Here is a 21,206-nt window from a genome sequence, read left to right as displayed (position 1 = left end):
TCTGGTCACAAAACAGCACCTGCAAGGCTTGGCCCCCAGGGCCTTGATCACACCGGGGAGGGGTTGGTGCTCACAGCCCGCATGAATGCTGAGCTGGCAGAGCAGGGCTTGAGCTGTATCACATCTCTCTTATATCCCAGCTCTTGCTGAGTGCCTCCTTGGTCTGCAGCTCACAAGACCCACAGCCATTATCCCAGGGAGTCAGGACTCGCTGTAGGGGAAGGACCACAAACTCTGACTCACATGCTCAGAGCTTGAGCCTCAGTTCTACCCGCCATTCACTGCAGGCCTTTGATGAGCTGCTTAATTCTCTCTGAGCAAGATTCCTGGAGTTCAAAGGTAGTAAATATGGGGCTTCCCTGGTGGCGCAGTGGTTGAGAGTCTGCCTGCTGATGCAGGGGACACAGGTTCGTGCCCCGGTCCGGGAAGATCCTACATGCCTTGGAGCGCCTGGGCCCGTGAGCCATGGCCGCTAAGCTTGTGCGTCTGGAGCCTGTGTTCGGCAACGGGAGAGGCCACAACAGTGAGAGGCCCGCGTACCACAAAAAAAAAAAAGAGAGAAAAAAAAGGTAGTAAATATGAAGTGGCTTGCAGAGTCAGCATTTGATAAACAGTAATGAATATTGGATGTTGGGTTTTCCCCCTTCTGGCAAATCTTTACGATACCACTAGATTCATTCTCCGAAAATACAGCTCTTGGATTGTTATGTTGCCTCCAAGTAATTTACCTTAAAAGAAAAGCCTCAAGGAATGTAATGTATGTGTTTTTAAACTTTAATCAGTATTTCTTTTTAGATCTTTGACATCCTCAAGCCTTTTCACCAATAGAAACCACCTTCTCCTCCTTTAAAGACAAGCAAATAGAAGGAAACTTTTTTCTCATTTCTTTTGGGACAACTCAGTAAAGTAGAAAGCACTTTATTATGTGCCTGAAATGTTCCCGGGTGGGGCAATAGGAGTTACAGGTATATAATATTTGTCCCCTGTTTTCAAGGGTCTTGTAGTCCAATGGGAGAGACTGGATTCATATATGAAAAAATCAGAGCAATACAATTGCAAGAGAAAATCTAAGCAGTGAGATGATTATCTGAAAAAATAAAATAAAGCTCTATGGAAACCGTGGAGCTCGCATTGAGTACCAAAGATTGAATAGATTGGGCTGGGCGGAAGGCAGGGAGAGGAAAGTCCATTTTGGATCGATGATGCTCTGCTCTCTTATCTAGCTCTCTGTTATAGATTATTTGCCTAGTAAATGTCCTGTTCTGAAAAATCTGCATTAATACTGACATACTCTATTAAATTCAGAAATTCATTTTAGAGCCTTTATGCATTCCTTCCTGCAGGAGCCTCTGAAGCCCCTAGCTTGGGAATTTCAGCTTTCCCTGTCATTTTCTACTATCCCCTGCTGAAAGTAGGATCTGTATCATGCAGACAAAGTCTGATAAGGAAGCTGGGGTCACTTATCAGCTTTTCTTTTCTCTGGGAGTTTTCAAACACCCAAGTAAAGCCAAGTTTTCCCCATGGAACCCAAACTGCTTAGGTTTCCAGTTTAAAGTCAGAAGGTTCCTATTATGCAATTTGTTCCCACTATTTTTCTCACTTCACATTGGAATGTTGATCTTAAGCAACTGTCTCTTCTACAAAAACACACAGGGCATCTTTTAACACAATATCCCTTTTTATTTCATTTGGCTGGGGAAAGGCAGCTTTGTAAAAGGGAATTTAGAACTTGTCAACTGAATTTTGGTTAATCTCTCTTGAGTTTAAAGACAATAGATTACTGTTTCCCTTCCTTTTCCTAGAAGCGAGACCTAAATTCAGTCTTATTTCATAGAACTTGTTGGACATGTATCTGGGCACTTTAAAGTAGCAGAAAGCTCTTTTCTTCAAACCTAATGGCGCCCTCAAGCGGCACATCCCATTTCAAGGCCCTAAACCTAATGGCAACTCTTTCAGAAGCTTCGCTTCTTAGAAATTGAGAAATGATTTTTTTTCAGTGATCAAAGCTGCGGTTAGGTTAATTAGCTTTTAAGATGACTATTTAAATTCTCCTGGATTAGGCTTCGATTCCTGGAGAACTTGAGATGCTTCTTGCTAACTGCTGTCATGATAACAGAACACAGATGCATACACTGATGCTACAGAGCACGGTTGATGGATGATTTCTCAGGATGCTCTCACGGGAAGGGTGAGTTCACTTCTAGAATCAGTGGTTGTGCTGAGTTAAGGCTTGGGCAAGGGAGAAGACTTGAGAAAATAGGTAAAGGCTTGGAAACTAAGCATAGCCTTGCCTTTATTCCTCCCATACACGCAGTTTCAAGAAAGCGGAGTGATGTATACTTTACAGGGTAGTAAATAATGCTGATTTCTTTGGTTTTCTCTCAAGTGTCAGTGGTCAGGTTACTGGGGGGATGAACAACCCATTTTGGTCATTATTTTTCAAGGCTGACTTAGAGCGAAGAATCTTTGAGGCATTCTAAGGAGATGGATTCAGAGCTTCCCACCCACTGGCAAACCATTTGCCAGACCTGCTCACATGCCCCAGTGCAATAGGAGTGACGTGGCTGACAGGAGAGACAGGCCTGCCAAGGGCTGTGGCCAACAGTCCAATATCTGTTACATGGGTGTTTTATTAGTCACTTGGCCCAAAGAACTAGCCCCCTAAGAGCTGGGAGGCACTGCCCCTCCCCTTACTCAACCGGGATGAGCGGTCTGATCGACAATCAGCGCAGACTTAGCTTGGCACGTGCAGACACGGTCTGGGGGCTGGGAGGGCAAACTGCTTCGCACAGCGTCTGTCAGGGGAAGAACGTAGAGTGATTCTCGGGCTTACGCTTTCCCAATAATCTTGGCATTTTATACAGGTCCAAAGGAAGGGTCAAAGCAATTATCTGAGAGCTTAAAAACTATAGGAGTAGGAAAGAAAAGCTTTACTAATGTCTCTTCATTAATTGGAGAATGGGGGGTGAATTTCAGTAGGGTGTCATGGAGATTTACACACGAGTCAGGGGGTTCATCAGCTTCGGAGACACCAACTGGGTTGTTGTCGTTATTGTTGCTAAAACTCAGAGATATTTCCAGGAGAGCACCGCTAATTATGGGAGTACAAGTGGCCACACTGACTTGGGAGATGAAAAGAGGCTGAAAGAGCTGAGAAAGAGAAAACACAAATGTAGGTGTGCTTAGTTGGCACCAAAGAAAAAAAAGAGCTCCCTGGTTCTCTTGCTCCCTCTTCTGGGAAGGGAACTGTGTACTCTTGCCACAAAAAGCTGCTCCCATAAAGTTACAAGACTGGAAGACTGGAGGAGTTTCATCATGAAGGGAGAAGCTTCATGCTCCATGCTTTCTCATAAATGCCTGAGCCTGGAAGGAGGGGACAGCCCCGTAAAGGACAGGACCTGCCTTCTAGCTCTTCCAAAGAACTCTGAGCCGACGGTGAGGGAAGGGTTGCAACCTGGACACACTCACTGGGATTTAGGCTCGTGATTCACACTGGCCACTGGAGGGCGCCCGTGAGTTGTCACTGCCCAGAAGCCCAGGCAAGACCTCTCCGTCGCAGGTCCAGATGTATATTGCAGGGTTTCTCAGCCTCAGCACTGTCGATATTTTGGACCAGACAATCTTTGTGGCGAGGGGGCTGCCCTGTGCACTGTAGCATGTGTGGCAGCATATCTGGCCTCTGACTACTAAATGACAGTGGCCCTGAGAGCTACCCCTCCGCCCAGTCATGACAAAAAGTATCCCCAGATATCTCCAAATGTCCACGTGGGGCAAAAATCACCCTCCAGTGACAACCACTTGTGTACTGAATGTTGGGTCTAGACATCAGTCAGACCATTGTTCTAAGGTCAAATTCTCCTTCCCTAAACTCTTGTTTAGCCTGGGCTCAATGGACAACTGCATAGACACAAAAGTTGCTCTGGCCAACATCTGCAGCCATTTCCCAGTTAAACCCCGGACCCAGGGCTCCCAGTCTGATACGACACAGATGTACATCCAGCCTTCTTTCTCTGCACCTGTCTCTCTTCAAAACCTCGTTCCCAGCTCCACCGGAGTGCAGACTACTCAGAGGGGAGGTATTTTGTTAACTAATTTACACAAGTTTCCTTTTTCATCTGGAATACTTCTGGGCATCATCATGCTGCGGGATACGCACGTTTAAAATGAGAGAACTGCCTGAAGGAGGATGTGGTTTAAATCTAGCAAATGAGTCTCTAACAACAGAATTCCAGGTACCATGGCATCTATAGAATGCGGATATTAATAGTATTTATCTCATAAAGTTATAATGTGGATTAAATAAGTAAAGCACTTACAACAGTGTTTGACAAAAAGTAAACACTCTAAGAATACCAGTTGCTTTTATTGTTATTATTACCATTTTTATTATCTATCCAAGAGACATGTTTGGGAAGAGGTGGGCTAGCTTTTAGCCTGAAACACTTCCTATAAAACTACCCTTGTCTTCAAAATAGACATTTCTCCAGAGAAGACAGGCAGATGGCCAACAGGCAACTGAAAAGATGCTCAATATCGTTAATTATTAGAGAAATGCAAATCAAATCTACAATGAGGTATCACCTCATACCAGTCAGAACGGCCATCATCAAAAAAATCTACAAACAATAAATGCTGGAGAGGGCGTGGAGAAAAGGGAACCCTCCTACACTGTTGGTGGGAATGTAAATCGGTGCAGTCACTACGGAGAACAGTATGGAGGTGCCTTAAAAAACTACAAATAGAGATATCATATGATCCAGCAATCCTACTGCTGGGCATATATCTGGAGAAAACTCTAACTCATAAAGATACAGGCACCCTCATATTCATAGCATCACTATTCACAATAGCCAAGACATGGAAAGAAGCTAAGTGTCCATTGACAGATGAATGGATAAAGAAGATGTGGTATACGTATGCAATGGAATACTACTCAGCCATAAAAAAGAATGAAATAATGCCATTTGCAGCAACTTGGGTGGATCTAGAGATTATCATACTAAGTGAAGTAAATCAGACAAAGACAAATATCATAGGATTTCACTTATATGTGGACTCTAAAAAAAAAATGATACCAATGAACTTATCTACAAAACAGAAACAAATTCACAGACATAGAAAATAGACTTACAGCTACCAAAGGGGAAAGAGGGGGAAGGATAAATTAAGAGTTTGGGAGTAGCAGATACACACTGCTATATATAAAATAGATAAAGAACAAGGTCCTATTGTATAGCACAGGGAACTGTATCCATTATTTTGTAATAACCTATAATGGAAAAGAATCTGAAAAATATATATATATCTCAATCACTTTGCTGAACTCCAGAAACTAACAAAGCTTTGTAAATTCCCTTTTGAAATTCCCCTTTGAAGTCATCTTTGAATATTCCACCCTGAGTTTAAATATCATTGAATAAATGAATAAATGAGCTATAGAGAAAATAGAAACAAATATTTGTGAAGCACCTACGCTATGCAAGGTGCCATGAAGCTATCTAGAATATTAGACATAATTGCATCGTTAAAAAAGTTGCAGGCGAGGCACTCAAATCATCAGGACACAGCCTGGCTAGTGAGAGTAGAGTGTAAGGTGTATGCGAGTGGAGAGGAGGGAGAATGGGCCCCGCACAGCAGTTTGGTGGGGAGGGCACTTGGTGATTGGGTAGGGGAAGAGGATCGTGAGCCTTTATTTGGGGCCCAGGTATTATTGTGTTACCAGGAAGCAGTGGCCCCTCAATCCCAGGGTCCTAGACTCACGCACTGCAAGTTTCATGTGTGCCATCTTCCCACCAACATCTAGAGACTCTGAAACCTCAAACTTACACAAAGACAAAATAGTTGGCCCCTCAATCCCAGGGTCCTAGACTCACGCACTGCAAGTTTCATGTGTGCCATCTTCCCACCAACATCTAGAGACTCTGAAACCTCAAACTTACACAAAGACAAAATAGTCTTTTCTGAACCTTCCAGTCATGCTTCCTGCATTTATGTTCTCAATGAGAAATGCTCCATGGAGAGTAAATGGTCTAAATCACAAGTTTTGCTGAGCCAGAGAAATAGGAGCCTTCATGAAAGTGCACAGCTGTTGCCCAATTTTCTCAGTTCCTTCCAACGCAAGCAGAGAAGTACAAAGTACGCTGAAGATCTCTCTCTCTCTCTCTCTCTCTCTCTCTCTCTCTCTCTCTGTGTGTGTGTGTGTGTGTGTGTGTGTGTGAGAGAGAGAGAGAGAGAGAGAGAGAAAGAGAGGTATTGATGGCCAGTTGCTTTATATTGGAAGGAAGATGAGGGCTTCCTCGAGTAAGAGCATTAGTGTTTACTCCTATTTTAGAGTTAATGTAATATTGCCTTTGGATTAATTTCCTTTAAAACAATTTGTATAAATGGTGTGATCTTTGTGTACAAATTAACTCCAATCTTCATCCCAGAGGTGATGAACAGTCTTTGAAACTCACAGGGCTATTAATTAGTCATGGAGAATCCTAAAGAGCAATCTAAACCTCAAGTTGATTTCTCGGCTCTTAAAGTGTTCTTATTGAAATAAGACCTAAGAGGGCATGTTAATTAGCATAAGGGATGTCAGATAAGTTTAAGTGATGACATTCATGGTGTGCGATAGAGTTTGATTGGGAGTATAGTACAGGGCTCGCTGTCCTTGAATGAACGATGTTTAAGAATCTGTCAAGCCCAGGACTTAAATATCTGCTTTCCAGATCTGCAATCCCTTTGTCCCTGCTTCTGCTGGCTACAAGGAGAACGTTGTCACTGGACTTGTCCACACACCTTGGAATGGACCTTTCATGTGAGGGCGATCGTGTGGCCAGGGTAGAGAGCCACACACAGACTGGGGACTGCACTAGGACTCTGGGTGGAATCTGTCCCTTTTGTTGTTCTATCACCTGGTAGTGAGGTTACAGTGAAGCGAAAGTCTAACCCCACCCACTTAGAACCACCAGTGAGTTAGCTTCCGGAATCCAGCCAAAAAGAACCAGACGTTTGCTGAATGACCAAATGGACTTAGGCCAGTTTGCAGCAGGGCAAGTAGCCCTCCAGGGGCAGCTCTGGGCACATGGAGCTGGTCAAGACGTTTTGTTCTGAAGTCTCATTTGGGAATACAGGCTTCCTGAGGAGGGGGCACACTGGGCTCCCCCATGGATGTGAAGTGAGTGATGGAGTGACCCACCATCAGCTGGATCTCTTGAAGCCTAGGAAAGCTTCAGTGAGGAGCCACAGAGCAGCAGTCTCTCTGAACAGACGCTGTGGTTATGTTACAGCTACTTCTTGGCTACTGCTTCCTCAGGTGACAATCTCCGAGCAGCTGAAGATGGCACATGCCTTGCAGACGCTCTAACAAAGTACCTGGCACCGTGCTGCAGGTACAGAGGCACTAGGGCACAGGGCCTGAGGGCTTTAGCTTCAGAGAGACTTGGCTTTAAGGCCAGACACTCTTACAGGTAGAAGGGGGAAGAGAAATAGGAAAGAGATTCACTCCTCAGCCTGTATCTTCTCGATCTGTTTCCCTCTAGATTCGTGTCCTTCCTCATGATGTAAAAACAGGAGCTGTCACCCAGTCGCTGACTAGGAAGAGACAATGGGGTTACAGGGCTAGAGGAATGAGAGAAAAGCAGGTATTTTTCATGGTGTCACGCAGAATGCTAACTTCCACACAGCTTTAGCAACTCTTCCTGTAACTCTGTGGCCTACAGGGGACTTCTGTGTGACTTGTGCTGATGGACTAATCTTGAATCCAATCTTGGCCAAAGGAAGTGCCTCACATGGCCCTGAGTCTCCAGAGCTGTCTCTTAGAGGAAATAGAAGAAAATCCCCACTGGCTCATGTCTGCTTTAATACTTTATGTCTTCGGTTTAAGGCCCTGCTCCCAAATGCTCTGGGAGACCAGTCCTTGAAGTGGCTATCACTGATTTGCACTTTTGTATGGGGTATTTCATCTACTTTCTTCAGAACAGGTTTTCATTATGAGAAATCATGAAGACAGCAGAGGAGTAGAAGGGTCCCATGGGAGCAATGGCAGGACTGGCATTTAGGGGTAATAGGGTGTACACTTCACTGACTTCTAAATTTTTCCTGGGTGTCTCTGAGTTCCGCTGTGAAACAATTCCTGGATCGCAAGTATTCTCCAACAAACTGATAACTCTAAATTGAAAAAAATTTCAAATTCACTTTTTCACCAAATATTTATTGAGTACCTGCTATGTGTCAGTCACTGGTGCAGATCCTGGGGGTACAGCACAGAGATGATGGCTAGGTGGATTAGGGTAGCACAGAGATGGAGAGAAGCAGGTCATGTTTAGAGGCAGAACTGCAGAACTTTGGATGTGAGGAAAAGAGATGAATGAAGATTGATGCTTAAGGTTTGGACTTGAACCACGAAGTAGATGGTAGCGTTATTTACAGAGAGGAGGGATATGAGAGGAGGATCAGGCTTGGGTGGGAGGGCAAAATAAAGGGTTCTAGTTTTGTCATGTTAATTTTGAGATATCTATCAGACAGCCAGAAGAAGATGGTACGTAGGCTTGTCCTAGCTCGGGCTGCTGTAAAAAAGTGCCATAAACTGGATGACTGAAATAAGAAGCATTTATTTCTCACAGTTCCAGAAGCTGGGGAGTCCAAGATCAAGGCGCTGGCAGATCCAGTGTCTGGTGAGAGCTCACTTTCTGGTTTGCAAATAGCTGTCTTGTCATTGTACCCTCACATGGCAGAGAGCAGAGAGAGGAGAAGAAGCTCTCATGTCTCTTCTTATAAGGGCACTAATCCCATTCATGAGGGCTCCAGCCTCATGACCTAATCACCTCCTAGAGGTCCCACCTCCAAATACCCTCACATTGGGGGTTAGAATTTCAACATATGAATTTGGAGTGCAGGGACAGACACATTTCACCCAAAACAAAACTTTTGGAAACAAAAGTAAGGCTGAAATCCAGGGGCAAGTTCATAACTAGGGATGTGAATATGTGAGTCATTTCCATGTAGTACTTAAGACCATGGCGGTGGGAAAGAGTTTGCAGGTAGAGAAGAAAAGAGGAGTCAGGGTTGAGCTCTAAGGCACTGCAGCCTGTAGAGATTGCTTGGAGCCAGCAAAGGAGACCATGTAGGTGAGGTTACTGAAGTAGGAGGCTAACCAGGAGCCTGTGCTTTATGGAAGCCAAGAAAGGGCAGGGTTTCAAGGAGGGAGTAGTCATCCTGAATGCTACTGAAGGCCGGGGAAGGTAAGAACGGAGACGCACCACTGGATGCGGTGACTGGTGAGCAGGATAAGACCAGATGCAGGGGAGCAGGGATGAGGAGTCCAGGCTGGAGTTCCTGAAAGGAATCTGGGAGATGGGGAAGTGGAGACAGTGAAAGGAGACAACTGCCCCCGCAAAACTTCCTTTCTGTGTTACCAGAAGGGAAGTGCGTTGGGCTATAAGGACAGGATGGAATTTGGAGTCTTAGAAGACTTGAATCCTAGGACTGAGGCTCATCGGCTGGATGATCTTGAACGTGGGTTTGACAATATTGCCTGCTCCATGGGGTTTTGTTTTGTTTTTGGTCTTTAAATGTTAATATTTGGTTTTTGCCCTTAATCTCAAGAAACTGAGCATAGCTCAACAGCCCAAGAAATTTTCCTGAGGGGAGACAGAGGCAACTCACCTACTTATATTGTAAGAATCAAGATTTAGTCACTCTCATAGAGTATCTCCCCAACTTGATCATGAGGATGTATCAAAATTCCATTAAAACAGACACTGCAGTAATACTCTAAGTAACGACTCATTCACTTATTTTTTCATTCATTCAACACATAGTAATTGAAAATCTATTATGGCCCAAGCACTGGGGTTACTGCAGGGACCAAACCAAGTCCCTGCCACACAGAGTTCACATTATAGTGTAGGAAGGCAGGCAATAAATGTGTACACACACATATTAGGCAGTGACAAATGCTATGGAGAAAAATAAAGCAGGGGAAGTGGGGTGGAGGAGTTATTTTCCATAGGTGACTACGGAAGGCCTCCCTAGCTTGAGGACATTTAAGCAGAGACCTGTAAGCAGAGAGGGATGGACCAGGAGAACACAGGAACACCACAGGCTGAGGACACGAGTGTCAAGGCCCAGAACAGGGAACGTACTTAGGGTGGTTGTCTGCTATGGCATTGACTTTTCCTTAGGAATCCACTCCAGACATACTTGGCGTCTTCTTGTTCCTCAGAGTTTCAAGTTTCACAAACAGCTATTTAGAGAAAGAAAGCAAAGTCTGGTAAAGTGAAGGTTGCTGACAGTTGACTAGGAAGCACTGCCATCTCCTTAAAAAGTATGCAATCGCCACTCCTTCCATATGGCCCTTTGAAGTTTGCTAATTCAGAACGACAATATTTTCCCTCCTTTGGTATCCCTGAGATTTCCCCTCCCCTGCTTATCAGAAGTCCCTCCACCCCCATTTGTGTATCACGAAATCCCCACATGCCTCCTGATGCATAAGGCAATTCTCAAGTGGTGGCAGGTGTGTCTTTTCCATGTGTAAAAGAAAGTCTGGGGCTTCCCGGGTGGTACAGTGGTTGAGAGTCCACCTGCCGATACAGGGGACACGGGTTCGTGCCCCGGTCCGGGAAGATCCCACATGCCGCGGAGCGGCTGGGCCCGTGAGCCATGGCCGCTGAGTCTGCGCGTCTGGAGCCTGTGCTCCGCAACGGGAGAGGCCACAGTGGTGAGAGGCCCGCATACCACAAAAAAAAAAAGGAAGTCTGTAATGTTGATGTATTAAGGATCTGGGCTGTGGTGTTCACTCACCTTCCAGGCACTTCCCTCCCTCCTTCCCACAGTGCAGTCCTCACTGTAAATTCTGAGACTTTGGTCTTCTTTTCCACAGAGGAGTAAATGAGAGGGAAGTGGTAGAGGGCTGGAGGTGAGCATAGGTCACGTGGGCCTTGTAGGGAATTGGGAGGATGTTGGCTTTTCCTCTGAGAGATGCCTAAAATCGCAAACTTTTTCTGTCTTCTTACCTGTGTGTCACAGAAGCAGCATTGATGGATGTCATTATCTCCATGCTACCCAATTACCAGAACTTTCAAATCTCTTGAATTCCTACTCTTGCACTTCACCAACCGAGAGAAATCACAACTCTGCCACCTCTGTGTCTGGATGCAGGGCTCTGCACCACAGGAGAAAATGACTCAATGGTGCAGATTGAAAAAACACAAATTATCTCTCTATCTATCTATCTGTCATCTATCTATCTGTCTGTCTATCTATCTATCTACCTACCTACCTATCTATAACTTACTGTTCCAACTGCGACACTGTTGAGAGTGAATGGATACGGTGAATAATTACACGAGGATAATACTGTAGGCATAAACCAGGACTCTCTCGAACACACAAGGAGTAATGGCCAACCTACTTATAAACAATTTTACACAACCAGAGAAAAGGGAAGGAGGATCAGGTCAAGGATAATTCCAAACATCATGTGACATCACTTACATGTGGAATCTAAAAAAAATGATACCAGTGAACTTATTTACAAAACAGAAATAGACTCACAGACATAGAAAACTAACTTATGGTTACCAAAGGGGATAGTGGGGCGGGGGGGAGGGGAGATACATTTTTTTAAAAAAGGATAATTCCGAGGGCTTCCCTGGTGGCACAGTGGTTGAGAGTCCGCCTGCCGATGCAGGGGACACGGGTTCATGCCCCGGTCCGGGAAGATCCCACATGCCGCGGAGCGGCTGGGCCCGTGATCCATGGCCGCTGAGCCTGCGCGTCCGGAGCCTGTGCTCTGCAATGGGAGAGGCCACGGCAGTGAGAGGCCCGCGTACCGCAAAAAAACAAAAAACAAACAAAAAACCAAAAAAACAAAAACAAAAACAAAAAAACAAAAAAAGGATAATTCCAAATCTTCCAGGCCTGTGTTGAACTCACCTATAGTTAGTAGACACCTTTCGTCCCATTTCATAGAGAAAATTGAGGCTACCAAGCTCAATTCCCTGTGCTCTGACCTATAAACTTGCCATATGCCTAAGTTCATCCTCCCCTCCTCTCCCCTTGTTCAGGACAAACCTCCACTTGCATCTGAACCCCATTCCTTCCTGCCTCTCCAGGACCCATCTCCAGCTTCCCCTCTCTGTCCTGTAATCTTCCATCTCTCCTTCTCTATTTTTCCCCACCTAAACGTCAACTCTAATCCTAAAAATCCCTCTCCTGGTATTTGATCCCCTCACCCAATAATCTAACTTCATTCCTACTCTTCTAACCAAACCCTTTGGAGCTCCATCTGCATGTGATGTCTCCTCTTCTTTGTGTCCCAGCCATTCAGGGCTGAATAATTTCTGTCTCCCGCTGAGTTTTAAAGTGACTCTCGTCATGGTTAGCTTTACCCCGGTGGCCAAAACCACTGGACGAACTTTATCTTTCTTGACTTCTCTTGATGCCTTTAGCATTGTTGAACCTTCCTGGTGAATTCTCTTGACTCCCTCATCCTCCATGAAACAGCACCTCCCTGGATCTGTTGGTGCCTCTCTTAGGCTGCTCACTTGCTGTCTCCCCCATGGTCAGTCGATACCAGTATATTATGTGGACTAAATACCATATGAAGATATAAAACATTTGGCCATTTCTACTTCCTGCAGATGGCTCCATACACAGGGTCGTGAGCAGGTGAGCAGAGCCGGGGCTCCAGAAAAGCTAGTGATGCTCTTTATTTCTGACTTGAAAATCCTCTGGATCTGGATCTGGAGAAGCAAGTGACCGAGGGGTCTTTCAGCATCCTTTTCTTTTCAAGTCCCACCGACCTGTGAAGGCAGGAGTGAGTCACATCTGTAACTTGCCTAAGAGGGAGGCCAAATGCAGCACTAAATAGTTTTTTGGAAAGCAGAGTTCAACAATTTAAAATCAATTTTTTAGTCCTAAGATAGCCAAAAAGAGTTTCCTGTGGCTTATTCTATTTCTTTAACTGGGGTTACCGGAACACAGTTTTGTGTTGGAAATGCAAGTTCAGCAGAAACATGTCTTTCCCTAATGAGGCCTGGTGCCTGTCGGTATTGTGTGTGAGCCCCTGGGCCTGTTCAGTGGGTGATTTTCCAGTTGCTGAGAAGTACATAGGCATCCTGTAAACATATTAAATGGCCATAAACTACCCAGGGACTCAGTGCAGAGCTTCCGTGTGAGGCCTAACCCCACGCGGGGCCTTGTAGTCAGCTTACGGGGAGCAGCTTACCACTCTGAGCTGGCTGTGTGGACCCCTTGCGGGGGGTGGTTTTACATTGAAGCCTGTGGCCTGATGGAGCCTTGGTTCTGCGTGAAGCTAAGCAGGAGACGAGACCGTCAGAAGCAGAGTATTCCCCAGCTGTGGGAAGGTTGCAAGAATTCCCATTGTGGCTACGGACAAGAGTCATCTTTGTGTGTTCTGTGTTATTGAAAGGCCTCTGTAAAAGTTCATTTGTTCAAGGCATCATGGAATGTGAGAGCTGACAGGGGCCTCAGAGACCCATTAGCCCAGGCTTCTCATTCTTTTTAAGTTTCGAAATACAGACAGTGGCTTGACCCCCGTAATGGCATCAAGTCATGTGATTCCAAAACGTTATACATTCCTTCGACGTTAAGCTCTTCCTTGCTGACAGCAAAACAAGAAATGAGAACCAAGTGCAACATGAAGGTTTTGTGAAGGTGTATTCTTTATACCACCAGCATCCCCCGCTTTTATTAGCCGGTTGCCAACTGCCTCTGCCCTCACTCTCTACAGAAGCAGACCTCAAGGCCTTCATGTCCTGCTTCTTCCTGGGCTCTTAGGTAATCTCCACTGACCCGCGCTTCAAAGTCTAGCTCAGACACCAGAAAGGGCTCTTGTTCTCCTCATGTTTGTTGTACACAGGCGTTTGTTCTACTCAAGGCCCTTGTAGTGGGATTCTGTTCCTTGCAAACAAGCTAGTGTGGCAGAGTAGTTTTTAAAATTTTTTATTTTTTATTTTTTTGGCGGTACGCGGGCCTCTCACTGTTGTGGCCTCTCCCGTGGCGGAGCACAGGCTCCGGACGCGCAGGCTCAGCGGCCATGGCTCACGGGCCCAGCCGCTCCGTGGCATGTGGGATCTTCCCGGACCGGGGCACGAACCCGTGTCCCCTGCATCAGCAGGCGGACTCTCAACCACTGCGCCACCAGGGAAGCCCTAAATGTTTTATGATTTATTTTGAGGAGGTCATTCTTTCCTCTTTTTAATGGAAGTACAGTTGATGTACAATATCACGTAAGTTACCGGTATATAATACAGTGAGTCACAAGTTTTAAAGGTTATACTTCATTTACAGGTATTATAAAATATTGGTTATATTCCCTGGGATGTGCCATATATCCTTGTAGTTTATTTATTTTATACATTATAGTTTGTACCTCTTAATCCACCTACCCCTCTCTTGTCCCTCCCCCCTTCCCTCTCCCCAGTGGTAACCATTAGTTTGTTCTCTGTATCTGAGTCTGTTTCTGTTTTGTTATACTCATTCGTTTTATTTTTTAGATTCCACATATACGTGATAGCATATGATATTTGTCTTTCTCTGACCTATTTTACTGAGCATAATACCCTCCAGGTCCATCCATGTTGTTGCAAATGGCAAAATTTCATGGGTGCCCGCATGAAGGCATCCAGGAGCAGAGAACTGCCACACCCCTTCTCCCAGTCACCGCTGTCTTGGCACTACGTAAGTCCCATGGCACTTCAACACAACACAACACAGGGAAATGCAGGAGAGAAACTTAAATTGACTGAGATACAGTTTTCCATCCACAGCAAATTGAGAGGTCGAAACAGAAATTAAGTTGAGTTTTGGGAAAATGTAGAAAATTATCATTCACGCACACCTGAATTTGCGAAGCTAGAGTTGTATACTAGCTCGGGAAAATGTGGATTTATCAAAAGAACCCAGGACAATCTCATGGAAACAAAATTCAGGAAGTACAGCTGGGCTTCATGGGGCTACGAAAGTCAACAGGCAGCTACTGTCTTGTTGCTCTGTCCCTCATAATCACCTTTTCTCTGGGACATGGTGCCAATCCTCTCTCTGCAAAGACCAAGACAGAGGCAGACAGCTTCCTCTCCTGACTCATGGTCCCTTCACGACCTTTGTGGACATGGGTCTTTGGCTGGTGCTCACTAAGGAGCCATCTCCACATGACTTACTGGTCTGTGATCACCGCCAAATCATTGCATTCTTAATGCCTCTTGGTTGGAAGTTTTGAGAAGGAATCAGCTTTGACACTCTTTTCTCCAGGGTCATGCTCCTTCGACCAGAAACCCACCCTGCCCCAGTCATGTGGGGTCAGAGGGTGAGTGGTCATGTAAATGAGACATGGCTGTTCAAGCCAGTCATACCACCAAAGATGTATGGTTTGGACAGTTCCAGAGAAGAGTCTTGAGCCCAGTTTCTAATGTACCTTTATTAAAATTACTGCTATACCTGTCTTATACTCCTCTCTATGTTTTTACTTTTTATCTTATTTTTTGGCCTTGCCATGTGGGATCTTAGTCTCCCGACCAGGGATAGAACTCGTGCCCACTGCAATGGAAGTGCAGAGTCTTAATCACTGGACCACCAGGGAAGTCCCAGCTCCTCTCTATATTGTAACTTCCTTGAAAGCCAGACCTCTAATTCATCTCTGCTCTGCACCATGACATCTTTTGTGCGCCTTTTGCATTTGGAAGAGTTCAATGAATATTTGTTGAATGAATGTCTATCTCTATATTCATTCTCTGTTCTTTATACCTTCCTTTCTGAGTGAACAGTGTGCAGGTTAACATTTGAGTAGAATAATTCCTGTTGCTGGGGCATAGCAGGTGAGTGTCAGTCAGAATGACTAGAGGATTAGATTTGAGCGACTGTTACACAGGTGGGTTTCCTGATCAGACACTATAAACACCCTTAGAGTCACCATATTTATCATCAGGCTTTCCCTAACAACTGAGCATGCTAATTTCTCATTATTCTAGAGCCACCGTAAGAGTTATGGAAATTGGCTGGAGACTTCATTCATTTTTTGAGGCATTTATGTGATAGATTAGAACTAATTTAAAGAAGAGGAGCAAGTGGTGCTCTGCAGGGAGATAATTCCTAGTCTCTTTTTGACCCTTTGAATGATTTCTCTAAATTAAAAGCTCCAAGTTTATTGGCAATCACTGATTTAAGTACAGAAACTCAAACATTTCATGTTTCTCTGTGCACTAATTAAGAGGGCTCTATTTAAATGGCAGAGCTGTCCTGATGCCAGTGATGACAAATCAGAATCATAAAATTTTGAACCTGGAGGGAACTTACAGGTCATTTAATCCAACCCTTGCATTTTATAGGAGAGGAAATAGAAGCTGTCACACATCTAGAGGCAGAACTATCACTCCCACCCACCTGGTCCAGGGTTCTTCAGCCTCAAGAAAATCAGCACGACTGTGGGCATTGGGGGATGCTGAAGATTACCAATATGGATAATGTATGTAGTCTTCAGCAGTACATATGGCTAAGGCCATGGAAGGAAAATGAGATAGCCCTCCATCCTGAAGGAAAGATAAAAGATGGCTCATTCTCAGGAGTGTGTCTAGCCAGAGTTGTTCAGAGGTTGGCCAGAGAAGCCCTGTGGGCCTAGCTGGGCTCCCAGGTATAACAAGACTGCCCAGTGGTTTCTTAACCATGAGCCAGACACCATGCTTAACACTCAATCCTCATGGGCTGGATAAGCCTCACAACCCACCTATGAGATCAGCATCATTATCTTCGTTTTACAGATGAGAAGACTGAAGGTGGGACGATTAAGAGATTTGCCCAGGGTCACATACCAAGTTCACTTATTAATATCTGAGCTGGGATTTGCCTTCACGTCTCTCAAGGTACCAAGCTTATGTTCTTAACCAGGGATGACATTTGAGTAGAGCCTCCCTGGGGACACTGGTGACAGTCTGCGGCCTCTCTGGGCAAGCTTGCGCTGCACTGCTTGTGCTTTTACATTTACATTCTCCTGCCAGGAGAAATTCCGCATGCCTGGATCGGCCCGGCCTTCCGACACCAGGCACAAGCTACACAGAGCCAGCCCTGGGTGGGGTCATTCTCTGTGCTAATACATTCCTTGTGGAGAGACTTTGCATTTGTTTAGAATTTGAACGTGAGAATGGTAAAGCTGGAAGGACCTTAGAGATTTGGTGCACTCTCCATGTTTTAAGAAGGAAAAAACAGAGGTCCAGTTTGTGTTTAAGTCTTACTCATTCATCCAACACGACTGCCGGTGCCTATGCACCAGGTATGCATTGGGGATTCAGCAATAAACAGGGGCTCACTCTGGTGCCTTAAAGCCGTGTTAAGTTGGGTCCTACCTCCGCCAGGAACGCTTCTCCCTCCAGCCTCCATTTCTCAACAGCGCCCGCTCTACACTCAACTCCACTGCAGAACTCGCCCGGCAAGGCGGGGGACGCGTACTCTCTGCTTACCGACCTTGCCTGGGCGCTGGGGCCCCCGGAGCGGGCCCCCCTCGGCCGCGCTGCGGACCCCGGAGCCGGGCAGAACGTGATGGGGCGCAACAGCTGCGGGTTGCAAGCGGCTCTCCCCGCCCCGGCCCAGCCCCCCGCGTTGGTTGGGGGCGGCGCCCCCTGGGTCGGCTCCGGGTCCCGGCCGCGGACGGGGAGGGGCCGGCGCAGGTAGCTCGGCTGCCGCCCAGGAACGAGCCTGGGGCCGCTGCGGCGGGATGCGGTGGCTCCGGGCCCGCCGCCACGTCCTGCTCGCCGCCTGCCTGGGGCTCTGCGGGGAGCGCGGGGCGCTCGGAGGTACGTGCCCCCAACCTCCCCTCCCCGTCCCTTCCCCGGCCGGCCACGCGCGGAGCCCGCTAGAAGAGGGGGAGCGAGGGCGGGCGGCTCGGGGGGCGTGGATTCCCCTGTACTCCGGGGGCCTCGGGAGACGCCGCGGCCGGGTGAGCCCTGCGGCGACCGCGACTTGGACTCTCAGGCAGGGCCTTCGGGCAGCCGGGGTCGGGATCCGCTCGGCTCTGAGCAGTGTCTCTGGCTCCTCCGCGAAAAACTTGCGACTCCCGCCCCGCGAGGCCCGGCCCCTCGGGTCCCGACCAGTTCGCGAGCCTCGGAGGCGGGCCCTGCGCCGACCTCGGCACGGCCTTCGCCGCGGATTGGGGGTTTCAGGGCCGACTCTTGGTGTCCCTCGGACTGGCAGAAGGAAGGCTTCCTGCTGTCCTCCCTTCTCATCCTTTTCAGCTCCTACTCGGGCCCTTTCTCGGCTGCACGTGACTGTCACGGGGGCCTTAAACTCCTCGCCGAAATTCTTGGGTGGCTGGCCTGTTGTTCCCTAGATCCCTCCACGCGTCCGCTTATATTTTCTGGACCTGCTTCGCTGGAAGTGCTTTACATTTCCATGGCGCTTTTCAGAAGTCAAAGATGACTAATAAAAGCATCGTTATTGAGACTTTTTACATAACTGAGCTCGACACTTGGACGTACCCCCCTGCCCCCCGCTCTCTGAGATTTACTTCAGTTTAACAAAAGACTTTTCGAGACCAGAGAACAGACTCTCAATCAAAGGCCTTGTAAATCTTTGTGGCATTCGGATTCAATTCTGGACGCTTATTTACTTCACTTTAGGCGATTTCACGAGGAGCTTTGGAGTAACATTCCGGTGGTGCGTGGAGGACGCCTCGCTCTCACCCTTGCGCAGCCCTCCTTCCAGCTCCAGCAGCAGCTCTGCGCCAATCCTGATGTTCGGGGGCCCTTCCGAGCTCCTCCCTCTTTATCTTCCTCCTTTCTTCCTGGTTCTTCCTCTGCCCCCTCCCCGGCCCCTTCCTGGCCTGGCGTGCAGGGTGGATCGGGTACTAGGGCCCACGCGTGGGGACGCTGTGACGGTGGCTTTGAGAGGGAAGCTGCCGGTTGCAGGCCGGGGAGATCTGAGAGGGCAGTGAGTGGCATTGGGGGACAGACTGGATGACGATGGGGCCTGAGCCAGGGATCCAAGTGGTCAGTGTAGAGTGATGGAAAGCCCATGGCTTTGGAGTTAGGTGGACTTGGGCTTTAATCTGGGTGCCACCATGCATTCTCAGAGTGACTTTGGAGAAATTACTTTACTTCTGTTGGTCTTGATGTTGCATTTGTAAAACTGGGATGATAATCACTTCTTCAGAGAGACTTGAATAAAACATGTGTAAGACCTGCTTGGGAACTACTTGATAAATGCTCATTTCCCTCCTTTCCTACTCATTACTCTCCTTTCCTCTTCATCTGTGCAGTTAACTTGGGCATGAGGCAAAGAGCAGCAGGTTAGGTATGCATTGAGGGGTACAGAATGTGGTTAGAGGAGAGTTATTGAATAAAGAATCACATAGCATATATAATTTAACATATATACTGTTCTTCACCCTTGGCGCTAATAGCATGACAAATATCAGATACCGAGGTCTTACCAAAAGCTGCTTTGGGGCACTTTTCTTGAATAGCCAGTTGTGTAATCTAAATTTAGGTTTCTTCCTTACCTCCTTGGGTGATTCAAGCTGTTGCTTTGAAGACTCTAACTGTCAAAGACTCAGGTGAATGCTGCTTTCAGCCCTTACAGGACACAGGGTGATGTGTCCTCAGGGAGTCTCACCACAGCAGGAAGTCACCTTTGTCTGGTAAGCAGATTGTCTCAGTAAGAATATCTGTAGCTCGCACCCCCAGTATATCTCTATTTGTAAATCAAGTCTCAGTACTACTGTCACTAACAATTTTCTCAAGGTATAATATACTCTTAGCTCTAGACCCATGTTGTCAATAGTTCAATGATTTCTCATTTTTTGACTACCTTCTTATCAGATCTCGTTAGTGTATTATTGCTTTGACCTTGTAACAGGGCTAATGAGCTTGTACAGAAAGAGGAGAAGGGCCACCACCCCCAGTTCCTTTGCATTTACTGGTCCTTGCGTTATTTGTATATATCTTTAATGTATGGCTTGTTTGTAGGAATTGTTTTAATCAATTGATCCTTTTTGTGAGGGTTTGTTTAATTACAGTGAGATAACATAATTGTAGACCCAGTTAAGCAGGCAAACCCGCGTGTGGTGTGTCACTGAATGGAGAAAGAGAGAGGGAGTGAGGGCACCACTGTCCATCCTTCCACCTTGTAGAACTCGCGCTACTCCCCTAGGGAGACTTGTGTACCCAGCAGACAAGACACACTGCCAGTCTCACATGCCACCTGTGGCGCGATGTCAATCAATCTGTAAAGCAGAGATGAATAAAGCCTCAGTTCTTATGTTTTAGACTAAAATAACCCATGAAGTTGTAACTACATTTCCTTCTGGCTCTGCAGTGACTACCTTGGCACGCCACTTTGTCATTTCTCCCTGAAGCTGTGGCACCCAAACCCAAAGGCTTCCGGTGGCCCGAGAGCCATGGTGAGCCAAGCGACGGTGGTGTGGCAGGAGGTGACGTGGAGTGAGGGAGCTGGGAGCTGGAGCCTCCACACCCTTCACAGTTGTTGTGCTGTGGGAATAAATAGGTCCCAGGATGGCCGAAGTGGCTGATTTTTCCAGGGAAGTCAAAAAGTCCAGGTTTTTAGTTAAAATGTCTTTTATTACAATTTAAAAACTTTAATGTAAAAATAGAACTCTAGAGGCCATACAAAGCACAAACAAAACTCATGCCTTCTGCTTCTGGGGTCCTTTCTAACACCACTGCTTTATTTACCTCTGTATTCTGTATACTGAGTCCAGTACCTAACAATGATAGGTGCTCAATAAATACGAGTGACTGAGTGATAGAGCACCCCTGGGAATTGTGGTAGGCAGAATAATGTCCACCCAAAGAAGTTCACATCCTAGTTCCTAGAACATGGAACATGTTGCTTTACATGGTGAAAGGGACTTTGCAGATGTGATCAAATTAAGGATTTTGAGGTGGGGAGATTATCCTGGATTATCTGATTGGGCCCTAAATGCAATCATAGGAGTGCTATAAGAGGGAGGCAGGAGGGTCAAAAGAGATGATGTGATGGAAGCAGAGATCGGAGTGATGTGATCGCTGGCTGGGGCCCTAAGCCAAGCAATGTGGCCGTCTCTAGAAGCTGGAAAAGACAAGGAAACAGATTCTCCCCTAGAGCTTCCAGAAGGAATGCAGCCCTGCAGACACCTTGATTTTAGCTCAGTGAGCTCCAGAAATGTAAGACAATAAATGTGTGTCATTTTAAGCCATTAAATTAGTGGCAAT

At 46.5% G+C, this 21,206-nt stretch overlaps 1 protein-coding gene across 1 annotated transcript in view; it reads left to right on the top strand.

The window, feature by feature from the left end:
• Window positions 1-18,410: 18,410 nt before the first annotated feature.
• The window catches only part of LOC149749551 (chondroitin sulfate proteoglycan 4-like), a 64,615-nt gene continuing 61,819 nt past the window's right edge, over window positions 18,411-21,206 (top strand). The window contains 2 exon segments of the mRNA XM_089908564.1: window positions 18,411-18,469; window positions 18,615-18,729. Of these exon segments, the coding sequence (XP_089764690.1) occupies window positions 18,411-18,469; window positions 18,615-18,729 (174 nt within the window).

This window comes from Delphinapterus leucas, chromosome 3, assembly GCF_059928025.1.
Source record: "Delphinapterus leucas isolate spDelLeu-1000000601 "Yukka" chromosome 3, BTC_Dleu_Yukka2, whole genome shotgun sequence".
NCBI lineage: Eukaryota > Metazoa > Chordata > Mammalia > Artiodactyla > Monodontidae > Delphinapterus > Delphinapterus leucas.
Note: the sequence above shows the minus strand (reverse complement) of the source record. Positions and strands in the feature narration are given on the sequence as shown.